The sequence below is a fragment of the Dreissena polymorpha genome, chromosome 16 (assembly GCF_020536995.1).
Source record: "Dreissena polymorpha isolate Duluth1 chromosome 16, UMN_Dpol_1.0, whole genome shotgun sequence".
NCBI classification, from domain to species: domain Eukaryota; kingdom Metazoa; phylum Mollusca; class Bivalvia; order Myida; family Dreissenidae; genus Dreissena; species Dreissena polymorpha.
In genome coordinates this window covers 26969192-26983770 of record NC_068370.1, presented here as the reverse complement: position 1 = coordinate 26983770, position 14579 = coordinate 26969192, and the positions used below count along the sequence as shown (strand labels likewise).

At 32.5% G+C, this 14579-nt stretch overlaps 1 protein-coding gene across 2 annotated transcripts in view; it reads left to right on the top strand.

Annotated features, from left to right (window-relative positions):
* The window catches only part of LOC127862665 (multiple epidermal growth factor-like domains protein 10), a 31291-nt gene extending 17058 nt beyond the window's left edge, over positions 1-14233 (top strand). For both annotated transcript variants that reach the window (XM_052401875.1, XM_052401876.1), the window contains exons 2-5: positions 5992-6162; positions 6393-6536; positions 10760-10978; positions 11459-14233. In XM_052401875.1, the coding sequence (XP_052257835.1) occupies positions 5992-6162; positions 6393-6536; positions 10760-10978; positions 11459-11913 (989 nt within the window). In that variant the 3' untranslated portion in view covers positions 11914-14233. The remainder of the gene's footprint in view (positions 1-5991; positions 6163-6392; positions 6537-10759; positions 10979-11458) is intronic.
* Positions 14234-14579: the final 346 nt, after the last annotated feature.

Below are 14579 nucleotides of genomic sequence, written 5' to 3'. Positions count from 1 at the left end.
GTATAATTAGTGGACACAGAGATCGAGTTACAAATATGAGGATGGTGATACTTGAGTAAGGCGTTTTCCGTGGTGTTAGAACTGGTGGACTAATCATGAGAAAGTGACGGAATATTATTTACAGCGAGAAATCGTGATTGAAGTAATTACACCCATGCCTTTGAATTAATAAGTAATTGGATGTCCAGTTATTAAATATAAAAACACCTGAGCAGATAATAAAAGACGCTACGCACCGCACAGTTGTGTGTTTCATGCAGAACAGAATTGTGGAAAACTTTACGTAATAAGCCTAAAACAATTGGTGCACATCGATACTGATTTTAAAGTTTTGTTCATGTTCATTTAGATAAAGCATAGTGTTTGAAAATGGGGATAACAATGGCGATGTTGATGAAATGCATGGTTTTGCATCTTTCAGCGTGCGTATTCTTTTCGCATCGGGCTTTTGCTAAATGTCAATTTGACCTGTGCTCTATGATACCAAATGTTTGTAGCGCTAACTCTGAGTGTGTCACAACGGAGACTTGTTTAATGATTTGTGCGTGTCCATCAGGAAAGTGTGGTAATGTTACGTCATCAAATACAATGACGTCAGCACAACCTTCAACCTTCTTAGAGACCACGAGTCAAAGGTCGACCGCGATTATCCCGCGCCTTGACGCCTGCAACTCAAGCTACGTCCTTCGACCTGTAAAAGAACGGTCATGCTTGGGCATGTTTAACTGTATATATGGGACGTGCTTCACCCAGGAAAACATGGTAGTTTGTCAGTGCGATATCGGTGTATCGCCCGGTCAGCTGTGTGAGCACAAATGTTGCAAGGACTGTGGCGCTCACGGGAAGTGCTATTATAACGTGGCGCAAAAAGAAGAGCGGTGCAACTGTGACGCGAACTATACAGGTTCACTGTGTGAGATATACATACCGCCAGGTATGATGCGGTCTTTATTGTGCAACAAAATCAAAAGGCATTAATAATGCTTAATTTGCAAATTTTTAAATGCTCCGACTCAAATATATTAGAAACTACACCTGCTGAAAAATACATTCCAATGTCGAATCTCAAAAATGCAAAACTGATGACCCATTTGCAGATTATTGAAAACTTTTCCAACTTCAAATTATAAAAGATATTTGTAGCTGTAAATGCCATAAAAAGTCCAGCTTTATTTGTGATAAAATATCATATTTGTAAAAATAATAAAATATAATTTCTCAAATTGGGTAAAAACCGTCTCAGCTGTAGCATATAATAAAATGTACCAACGGCAAAATAGTCTTACATGTCCAAGGTAACAAGGTTACAAAAAATATTAAATTATATTATATCAGCCCAACAGCATGAATTGTCACAGCCGTAAAATTGTATAGAATATCCTAAATGTTAATAGTATAACAGCTCCATGCGGTTACATGCCATAAAATCGCCCATCTTAACATTGATTTAAATGTCTCCGCTGTAAAATATTATGAAATGTCCCAGTGCAAAAATATCGCAGGTGCATACGTATTATAGGGTCGCGTCAGACTTTTATTTATATATTTTAACGACAAAGTGTATAAAATATTAACAGTTTTATACTCAAATACATGCATACACATGTTTAGCAAATTACTATTACCGGAACAGTTACTACAACAGACTTGAAAAGAAACTTAAGCCAACTTATCAATTTCGTACAAATTGGCGTGGCTGTTTAGTTTTGCTCTTCAAAATTGCGGTCCTTCTTTTAGTTTTATGACCTGAAAATAGAGTTTCATCGAGTTCACATACAATCGATCGTTTAAATAAAAGTGAGCTTCCTAATAACACATCGTCCATTGCATGAATGAATTACAACATTTGTAAGAAAAAGAATGAACGATGTTTACCGAGTGGTTACATGCTTTGCAAATATTTTATTGTACATTTTAGATGTTAAGCCAGTTTTCATTGACGCTTTCACTTAATATGAAACTGTTACAACCGTTGAATAAAAACACTTTAATATAGTCTATTGATCTGTAGACAAATAATACCAAAACTTAAAACTTGACAAATGCATTACAGTGTGTAGATAATACTGGTGTTGTCATGTCACATGTTAAGAAAAGACTTAACTTAACTCCGAAAGAACTGATACAATTAGATGTACACATTAAAGTTTGGTCGGAAATTCGAATTGTAGTGTATATATTTTAAAACATGTTCTAGCCATTACTTAGTTCAGAATGGCCGTTACACGTGTCAGAGTTTTAGCTCATCCAAAATAAGTAAGGTCGATGGCATTAGGCGAATGAAATATGCTACAACGAAAGAAAATGTGCACACTGTTATGAACTTTAGGACGAATTCCATTTTTATCAGAATGCCCGATATTTATAAATTTACGTAAACATGATATTGGTGAATGCTATAGTAAAAACATGAATATTTCGACTGAATTAAATTGATAAATGAAAAAAAGAAAGACGTTTCGAAAAATATATAATTTTACGGCCTTCATATTGAAAATCCAGTTATGTCACGATTAAATTTCTCTCTAAGTAAGCACATACATTTTTATACATGAACTTGTATTCATGGTTACGTCTGAATAATACTGTGTGCATTTATCTTTGACATATAATAATACATTAGACATTTTAGATTGTTAAATAAGGTACGCTTAGTCATTGTAAATTGATGTCACTGAATAGAAATCATTGTTATATTTGGGTAACACTGTAAATACACCCTGTTTACGTATGTACCAATTTTAATTCGAAATAATGTGCACTTCTACTATATTGGCTTTTGTATTGTAATTGTTTATGTGTATATCAATATTTACCTATTGGTATAATATCTTACATATGTAGCATAAACTATTAAAACAAATTAAATAAAATCGCTCTGGTAATACTGTCGAAAAACATAAAATACCGTTTTGAACATTGATTGTGTTTAACATAATGGTCCTGTTTACTTCATTTTCGCTGTTGCCAAAGGCTATTTAAATTTATTGTTGATTTGGTAACGCATGACTTGTAGGCAATTTACAATGTTCCCCTGTATCATAATCTACCTAATATATCTATTTGCATGGGATATAACATGTTACCGCTCAACCCACATTAAATTGGTCCCGTCCGTGTCTTGGGACGGTGGCTCGCCCATTATCGTGACTACTACGATATTTTGTTTGTACGGTTTATTTGAACATTTTGCTAAACTGTTGCTGTTAAGTGTTGCATACAATACTGCAAAACCTGTTCGTAAACACTATATATTAACGTGTTAGAAAGAATTAATTCATAATTTTATGTTTGAACAATATTTTTTTTTAATATTTCATTTCAATAAGCTGTGTTGCGATCACGGAGCGTATATTGACTCATCTAGAGTCCGTGGTTGCGATAGAACATTTGAATGTTTTCCTCCATTGGCTGGTGTCATTTTGTCGCATATATTTCAAATGTTGTAAATTAAAACCAATCCTTTCTGAGTTTTTAACACATTTTTATTATCTTTCTATGGGTATTTAATCTATTGGTTGTTAAAAATATAATATGTTAATAAAGTGCTTGCATATTTCCGTTAATGGGAGAGAATAAAAATAAAATATTAATCGGGTAGCACGTTTTTGTTTATGATATATTCATTTAATTGCACAAATGCACGTAATTAATACACGAAACAACGAGAGAAAAACTCGACAACAAACCCCTTTTCGATCGAGACCTACTGTATAATGAAGTGTAGATCATGGACAACAATTGAACCTAACTGTAGTTGGATTTTAGCCCCAGGCATGCGACTTATGGATTTTCCGATATCGATGTTTCATCTTAAAATTCAAAATGTGGGACAATCCGGAGTAAACCGTACAGATGTTATCATAATCATAGCGATTCATAAAATTTGTTTGGGGGGGGGGGGGGGGGGTAAGGGGAGGGTATTGTTATAACCGTCATGTTAAGCCGTTCTGCATCTTAAGAATAATACCCCACATATTTATTTGCAAATGTGCGTTGTTTGTTAATAACCTCACATACATCAATATTTAAATGCTAATAAATGGGCTTGTTAAACATTCGAGTTTACATTTAGTACACTGAACTGCAAAATGCAAACACTTACTTATTAAATATTTAATATGCTTTTACTTGCGTGGACAGTTTAATATATGTCTTTCTTTCATGTTAGCTAACAACGTATAAACCTCAATTTAACACGAAAACAGATTTCAAATTAGTCCGTCGTTTCGCGTTACAATTGCTGTATATTTTGTTCTAGTTTCAACTTATGAGTGTCAAAACGTTCATGTGTGCACGAAACTCTCTTGAAGTCCATGTCATTAAAAATGTAACAATCGGCATTTTGTATGATAATTGGGTTTTACAGTTTTGTGATTATTTGATGATCGTACGAAGACACCGACATTTTTGTAAATAGCCGCCTTATTGTATTCAGGAAGTGTGCGTTTTTTACTTAACGTTATGGGTGCACGGATTCCCTCTCATCGGGCCGTCACAAATATTGTGTTATTTGTGATACTTTTATATGTTTGCCTAAGCAAAAAGGCTTCAGAGACATATTAAAAGTAGGCTATTTAATTATTTGCTTGATCGTGGTAATATAAATGTAGCTCAATGTCTGATCATAATTGTAAGAACAGAACAGAAATTTTATTACGACTTGTACATAGTACATCATCAGTCTAAACAATGTAATAATAAACATATCATAATTTTAATAGTAATGAAAAATATTACATTACAAATGACGCGTATACCTTAAATTATTCCTTATATTCCATGTCTATGTGTTCACATTACTGTTTGTTAAACATGCCGTGAAAGGTTTATTTGATCGTCTGTGTTTCATATTTATAGATCTATTAACAGATACTTGCTCGTGATAATATTTATCAACATTACCCACAAACCAACAACCGCAAATTGCAATTTTATCCGTTGACTATTTGATACGCATGTTTAATTAACCCTTTCCGTCATAAGAAGCAACGTGAAAATGGCTTTTGCAACCAGCATAAAACCAACTCGCAGGCTGTTCAGGTTATATGCTGTTTGTTGCTCATCAGTATCTAAGGGTTGGAAATGAAGACTTTAAAAATCGAATCTATTTAGAAAGGTCTTTAATTTAATTTCACTGTTTAATGGACTACAAATGCGTTAAAATACGTATCTAAGTGGTAAAGAGTTAATACAATAATAATCGTTGTAGGTCCTTAACATTGACATATGAAAATAAAATATATACCTGAATAACCCATTGTTAGTTTGAGAACTCTGCATTGTTTAGTTTTGTATTTTTTCGGTGATGGTATCATAATGTTTTTGACAGTGTAATTGATCTAACGGGGCACACTTACAACGAATTGTTAACCCATTCATGCCTAGCGTCCTGAAAAAAGGACATTGCAAACAGCGTAGACCCAGATGAGACGCCGCATGATGCGGCGTCTCATCTGGGTCTGCGCTGTTTGCTTAAAGGAATTTCAGTAAGTAATATTCTAAATATAGAAATAAATATACTTGACACCCCTAATTTTTTAAATAAATTGATCCAATTTAGAAGGATGGGAGAGTCCACTAAGCATAAATGGGTTAATATCTAAGACTAAGCAAGATCTCGTGCAAACCTGTAAAGTCTCGAATTAGTCTTATGCATGTATGTTTCGTTATGGCATCGCATTCTTGCAAATTTAAAAGTCTTTTGAAAAGAATAAGCCATTAATTACTATGTACGTTTTTCAATAGTATTCCAACATTTCATTGAAAAAAATAGAAGCTTAAATTGATAAGTGTATGTGAACTCACCAATATTCATATTATTATTATACATATTATTATTTTGTAAACACATTTCGCTTAACAATGGGAATATGTATTTAAATTATGTTACTTCAGACAGTCATTCTATAACCTTGCCTAAGACTTTGTGAGAAAATGGGGTCTTGTATTCAATTAATACCAAAACATTGCTGGTGTGTTTGTTTTCAGTGAAGAACACAGAAGTTGAAAAGGTTCATTGGTGGTTCTATCTGATTGTCGTACTGATTCCAATCCTCGTGATGACGCTGCTGACGTCACTGTTTCTCGTGTATCTTTGGAAACGACGCGTCATCGTTGTTCTGAAAGCTGTCAGGTTGTTTCAAGCGTATGAAGATGACGGTAATAAATGAAACTTGAAATGAACGATAGGCTTAAAATGACTAAAATCAAACTCTGAAACTAATTTAAAAATTTAACAGATACATTAAATTAAACTTATCTTGTATCAAATATCTACACCGTAAATTAATATTTAAAAAAAAACGCTGTTACGATTTGAGAATATCAATCTCCTTATTTGGCCTTCAATTATTGTCTTTTACAGCTTATTTTATATATTTCTCTGACAGACGAACGTCAATGGGACGCTTTCATCTCGTACCGTTCCAATACCCCGGATGAAGATTACGTCATTCATACGTTATTCCCGAAACTCACGCAAGAAATGGGTTTCAACGTGAACGTCCATTATAAAGATTTTATTCCTGGAAATGGTAAGACATTCTTTCTGACAGTAAAACTAATGGTTCAAACAGCATTGTGCCATGTTTTGTCAATAACCGGGTCGAAAGATCGTTGTTTCTAATTATTCCACTTAGACTTCTTAAATCTGACATGTCAAAGACACAAGTCTAAGAATGGAACTAGCCATATGAAACGAGCGATTTTTTTTATTTTTAAGTTACTTGTTTCCTAAATAAATGATTGATTGCCTTTCAGATTCCTTTTATTGTTTATCCGAATTACACCGGATCATTTCGACCTGAGATGACATATTAAGAAATTGAACGATTAAATATATTTGTACACTAAAATTCCCGGCAGCTACTTGTATCCAGATTTTGTATAACTCAAAATAATTTCATCGAAATCTGTGCAAGCAAAGTCTCATGCGGTTCTCAGTTTAACATAAATATGATTTTAATTTAAGAAGCTGTTAACAATTATAAAACTGTAATACAACCATCATTGCTATAAAACTACCCCAATGACGGTTTAATTACAGTTTATTATTTTTAACAGCTTCTACATTGCAACGAATTATTTCGTCCTTAAATCAGTGTACAGGTTTACTACCGTTCCTCTGAGTAAAACGTTAAACGCATATACTACCACCTTTGACATATAAACTCTAGATCTATTTATGATTTTAAAATGTCAAGTTTCTATAAATGCTTACTTTTTATAATCAGTTGTGTCCCAAATACAAATATTAATGTCAAACTGTCAAAGTAATATACCTGATTGGGACTAAATATAGATAAAAGCGGGTTACTGCCTGATATTTTTGTAATATATCAGACAAGGCTTAGAATAATATAACGGCGAGGCGTGCCGAGCCTGATATATTACAAACAGATCAGGCAGTAACATGTTTTACTGTTTATCATACCTCTTAGTCCCCGATTTTAAAGAAATAATGAAAAACTCGCTAAAAAGCTTAAGTTTTAGCGGGAAAGAATATGACTTTTGTCGTTTGACGTCTTAATAATGAAGTTATGAGCACGCGCGCTTAATATTTGTAAAAAACATTTGTTGTTTGAGGTGCATTTGGTGTTTAAAATATATTCCATCTTGGTGTCAAATTGTTTGTTTTGTAGAATCTGAATCGATTTTACTACAAACTTAATGATTTTTATAGTTGATTCTGAGTAATATGACCGTCCTCCACACATGACTGATATAAGAACTTCCTGTTGACCATGATATAAAAAAATATCAGGCACCGTTATATCAGGCAGATATCAATGCGGCGGTATGATAAATTCTGATGTCACTGCATTTTATGTTATTAATGAGGTTACAACGTTTCTCATTCACAGTATGCAAAAGATATTTCGCTGATTTATTTTAAGTGAGTCATTTGGTCTAGGTTATACATATGGCTGTCCGTTTACAAACAAACACAATTGATGCAAATATCATAAGGGCGCCATTTAAAGGGGTCTTTTCACAGATTGTGAATGTATTGAAGTTTGTCATTAAATGCTTTATATTGATAAAGGTTAACATTGGATCTAAAAAGCTCCAGTAAAAAAAAATACAATTAAAGGAAGAAAAAAAGTAACCCTCAACTCGTACCACTGACCCTTGGGGTAAAAGTATAACGCTTCGACCACTCGGCCATCCGTGTTCATACAATAAATGATGTAATTGATACTTCATATAAGCAATCCTTGTAGTATAACAAAATATAACAACAACAGCAAAACTCATCAAATTATTACATCGTTTCGCGTTGCAATGCTTGATAGTTTTCATATTTTTAAATCGTCAATAATAATAATAGATATTTTAGAGCATGAAAAATGTTCAATATTACTGTTTACTCACAAATGTCATGACTTCAATGCAAATTATGCGAATCTGAAAAAAAAAAATATTTTCTAAATTTACCAACACGTGAAATGGCCCGTCTAACAGTTTATATTGCTACGTAAGTAAACCAAAATGAGCTGGGCATCATCATCGTCCCTTGACATAATTTGTTTTACGTTTCTCATTTACATTGGTTTCAAAACATAACTGAATTTGTAAAAATTACTAGGTAGTCATATTGTGAAAATATGCGTATTGTAGTGATAAACGATAACAAGAAAGAAAACAGTTATGCGCGCATTTTGACGTAAGCGATGGCCTTATCGCCAGATGCTAAGAGCAAATACAGTAAGATGTATACAGGAACAACGACTACTGACATGCTGCATAGTTGTTATTGTTTTCTATATTAAGGATATGTTGTTAACATCAAAGCGCTACATTCTTCTGAAGGGGGGAAATCAACAAAACGCAGCCAATTGCACTCAACATCCAGGATTTCATACGAATAATGTTCTGCAATTATTTAAATACTAGCGCTCCAATTACATTCAGCGCTAGAAATTCAATATATATAAACAGAGTAATTAAAAGAAATCTTAACGCGGCTGAAGAGTCTTGGAAATGCACGCACAAACATCGATTTTGACCATCTGACCTAAAAACAATGACGTACAACTTACACAAAATATATTTCGATCAAATCCATGTATTGAAAACGTTTTGAAAAGCTTAATAAAACACTGTACGTAGAGAGACGTTGTATATAACATTTAGCAAAACATTCTTGAGTGCTGAAAGAGCATAACTAGCGACGAAAGATTCTTTCACGCGTCATTGTCCGTAAGGTGATGTCCCGTGAATAACAACAACTCATTCAGACGATTTAATGTTTATTGAGATCTTTTTTGTTACCGGTTTCACTTTTTTAGGCAAGTTAAACTTGTTATAGTTAACATAGCTTTCATACTGATGCGACTGAAACCAACCCGATTGGGAAAAAAGTTTTATTAAGGTGTGTTAAAGCTAAAAAAATATTTAAAAACAAACACATATAACGGAATGAAAATCACAACAGAAAGTAGTATTTTTATTTATCATACCGCTGCATTGATATCTGCCTGATATAACGCTGCCTGATATATGTTATTGTATCAAGTCAACGGGAAGTTGTTTAATCAGTCAATGTTTGCAGATACTTCATAATTAACAAACCAAACGTCCTAAACCGTATTCATTCCCGAAAAAATTGCAGCGTCGTAGCGATTATTTTTCACTATTTCTTATAAAATGGGGGACGTAGAAGTATGATAAACAGAAAAAAACAACAGATTAATGCCTGATAGTTTTGTAATATATCAAGCAAGGCTTTAAATAAAATTAATGGCGAGGCTTGCCTGTTATTTTGTATATACGTTAAACCATCATTATTTCTTCCTAAATTGTAAAAAAGTTAATAAATATTCAAACTAGAGACGAATTTGAAATCTTATTCCAAATAGACCGCCACAGGGCGCTCAATTAAAGCCTACAAGTTTAAAATATTTTAAGCAAATACGTCTTTAATTTCAAGGATTTTGTCTTTTTAGTAGTATACTGTTATTAATTTATCTTTTATATAAGATTACATTTTGTTAAGTCAGTTCAACTTATTGAGCACTCGGGCTTACGACATGAATCTTAACGCCATTTTAATAAATGTGTTTGATATATTTTATATTGCCAAACCGTTTAAATGATTAGCTAGCGAAACTCTTATGTTGAATATATGGACCACATGTATGTGCGGACTGCACAGGCTAATCTGGTACGTCACTTTTCGCGCATGCGTTAAACCCCCTTTTCAGATAGCACGGCCCATTATGTATTTGCGTTTTCATAGAAGTACATGCAGTTCAAATATAAAATGTTATCCAAAGAGTTAATGAAATATGCGATGATCTTTGATGAATGCAGAATCACACATGCTTAGATCTATATTTGACAAGCTTGAAGGCCCATACAGATGTAATAAAGAAGATGAACCATCATATTTTAACTTTAAGATTCAACTTATAAATGCAATAAAGCGTTATTGCCGATTAGTTAACATTTTCTATTAATATATATGCATTAACACTACTGGTTGTTTAATGTATTGTTCACATTTGAAGCCTCGTTTAATGTGAAAGAATGATAGCACTTGGTCGTCATAGAAATTATGTTATTTTGTAATTTGGCACGGGATGCACAACGGAATAAAAAAGGTCATACTTAATATCCCGTAGTTTAGCACAACAAACTCAAAATGTGCAATTCATTCATAACCTTGCTGGTTAATGCAGATATTTACAGTTCTTATCATTTGTATTGTTCTTTTCTAAAAACACAGCTAAATTATTTTGTTTGTTTATACCAGAGATCACCAACAACATCATCTACGCTGTGGAGAACAGTCGTCGCACAATCCTGGTCGTCTCCCCTCACTACCTCACGAGTAACTTCACCAAGATGGAGTGGCAGTTGGCACAGCAGAAGATGCTCGAGCGCAAGAACAAGATAATCCCCATTCTTCTGGAAGAAATATCGTCCCAAAAGGACACCATGGATCCCAACCTAAAAAGTATTCTAGACTCTGGTAAGTTGCGTTATTACTGGTCGATGTTTACGTGCGTGTTTTATATTGCAGTGGTTAAAAGACATAGTTCAATATGACATCATGCATTTAGTGTACTAACTTATTGATCAATGTTTTGGATATATTACTTCTTTTAAGAATATTTTCTAAATAAAGTGGCAATTACGTCAAATGACGCAAGCGATATCATATATTTAAGTTTCTTTTTTCTTGATTTGATGAAAAAAAAATCCACCGGCAAGGTATGGCTTTAACTGTGTGCGACTTTTATGTTTTTTATATATTTTACTACAATTATTTGTATTAAAACATTGCGTTACAGAAAATCTATTTGCATATGTATGAACTTATTCAACAACGGTGTGTAAGTAAAGACATGTTTATAAAAAGCGTGACTGTGCACGCTTCATACACTTCCTTTGTTACATAATACAGTTATACCTATCGCAAACAGTGTATTCTATGTGGGTCTTGTTGCAGTCACCTACATCGAGTGGCCGGGAGATCAGTCCAAGAAGGTCGATAAGTTTTGGCAACGAATAAGTCTGTCAATGCCAAAAAAGAAAAAGCAAACTCAGCACATGAGCAGTTCTTTTCAAAATGGTGGACTCAGTCAGCCTGCCAATTCGACCAATCAGAATTCAGACTCTTTGAACAAGTCATTTGAACTTGACTCAATGAAACCAAGGTTTGAAAGAAGTGTTTCAGAAAGTTCAGAAGTGTATAACCATATTAATGAAAATGAGATGTTGGGTCCTGAAGAAATTTACAGCATTATTAACGAAGGGGCAATAGATCTTGACGTTAAACATGTAACTGACGAACAAACGCGTAATGAGATTAACAATGAAATGAATGATGACTGTGGACCGAAAACATTGGTAAATGAGCCTAAAAGAATTGAAAACGACTACATCTTCAAAATTGATGTTTGAAAAGTGCCTTGAGGGTACTGTATGGTAGACTTTAATAAATAAAGCTTACACAATAGTATTTGGCAATAGTTACGAATGATATATTCTTAACAAAAAAATTATACTTCATAGTTTAATTTTGAGCATTTATTGTATATCATTAAAATACAATATCAGAGTAAAACATTCCAGAATATTATAAAGGGGTCAATGTCATTGTGTAACAATAGATAAAATACATAATTCATTTCATCAATACAAAAAAATAAAACTTTATCGAATGCCTTACAATCTACGGTGCAGGTACCACAGTGTACACACAACTTTAAGTTTGTGACTTATTCATGTATTTTCTATACCATATGTTGTACATAAAAGCATTTATTTTTTAACCCGTCTTCAAAAAAAGACAAACTACTTTATTTTACCTCTTTTTACAGTTTAAAATGTGCATTTGTTTTAGACACACTTGTTTTGTGTATATGCCTGTGTATGACTTTTTACGTCGCATACAATTTTGTGAGATCCTTTATTAATGCAAATATCGCTGATCAACAGTGTAAAAATTTCTATATTATGTTCGAATTCAATAAATGCAAATGAATCCGGCTATGTATTTCATATAGCAGCATTATAAAAAAAAATATTTAAGTTAATTAGCACATGACATAGGAACTAATATCCATCAAGTTCCTGCGAATTAAATGAATAAGTTGTTGTTGTCTTAATATTGGTATAATTTTAGAATGTCGATTTCGGCCTTAATTACTTTTATACGTTTGGACGTAAAATGCATTATTTAAGAACTGTTTATGTTTACAAATATTAGCAGAATACAAATAATGATGAGTACCTTGTTCATTAAGTAATATTTCTAAACACAATTGCATTTTGTAAAAATGTACTCAACTTTCTTGTTTTTATTAATTTTGAGAAGTGTTTATTAGTTGACACGGTGACACTCAAAAGGTTATGTTTAAACGTTTACATGAAGTATACAATAACCAATGTTTCATCTTTGCAAAGCTGAAACTGCTTTTATATTTAAAACGAGTATAATTAATATGTGTATTAAAACAGTATTTGAATTAAGTAAAAACAAATATTTTTATTAAAAAAATAACTTGTTATAATTCTGTATTCTCTGTGTCAAGTGTAGTGATCTTTATGTCGCTGGTTCGAACCCTGTAATTTTGCGGGTTCATTTTGATTTGTTATGGAATACTTGTTTTCAGAGCGTTCTGTAGAATGACCATTAAACGTATTGTTAATACTCACAAATATATACTCATGATTGTATTCAAGCCGTATAGATAAACGATACGATTGCATAAACGACCTGTTTGAATGGAATGTTTGATAGTTTCAGCCGTGTCACCCCCGTTTGTATTATTTTTGTTATTCTTTGTTATGTAAAAGGGCCTAGAAGTGGTAGCCTTAAACATTTTTGGAATTGCATCCTATACACATGTATATTTTTAATTTGTTCCTTATATTTCGTGTTCTTAGGTTTTCGTAAAAAGATATCTTGACAGTAATAAGTTAAACATTAATTAATCCATTTGGTATAATAAAAAGATATGAAAGCTACTCATTTTATTTTATCTTGGTCTTTCTTAATTAGTGTCTCTTCATTTAAATGTTACTTGTCTCCTATTACATTCTTACTTTAATCAAATACATATTGTTAGTGTTGTTGTTGTTGTTATTGTTGTTTTAATCTAAACATTTATGTAATGTAAACACAACGATTGATTACAGACAATAACATGTCTCATTAATCGAATCGCCCATTAATCTGTAGAGCAAAAGTCGTTTCTCTTTTGGCACGCGTCGAGGAGTTGTTAAAGTATAAATTTCCGGTTAAAATAAATATAAGCAATAGTGTTTAATTTGCGGATGTTAATATTATTTAAACTAAATTTTCTAGAAATTTATTTGATTGTGCCGGTCTTAAATAAAGAGTTTAACACGTTGTTTTGTTTTCAATGTGAACACAATCGTGTAATGCTACTTGATGAATGTTTTTGATCAATAACTCTCCTCTTACACAGATAATAATGATGGCGAGGAAAATGATGATGGCGTTTATGATGTTAATTAAGCTGATAATGATTTCTTGCAACATCATAATTATCATTATAAAAACACAATTATTATTATTAACTTCTGATCATTATTCTTAGCTTTATGATCATTATGAGCAGAAGCATCAGCAACAACAGCATCAACAAAACCATCATCATGATCAAAATCAATATCTCTTCATAGTGTCTCTTCATAAAAGTGCTACTTGTCTTCTAATACATTCTGACTTCAATCTAATACATGTTGTTATTTTTGTTATTGTTGTTGTAATCTAAACATTTAAATAATGTAAAAACAACGATTGACAGACAATAAAATGTCTCATTTATCGAATAAACCTGTAGAGCAAATACTTGTAATAATAGTAGTCGTTATTCTTTAGGCACGTGCCGAGACACTCATTTGATCGTGACGGTCGGGAATAAAGAGTTTAACACGTTGTTTTATTTAAACACAATCTTGTAATATTACTTGATGAATGTTTTTGATAAATAACTCTCCTCTCACACATATAATTATGATGTCGAGGATTACGGTGATGATAATTATCATGTTAAGTTAGCTGATAATGATTCACTGCGACATCATAATTATCATAA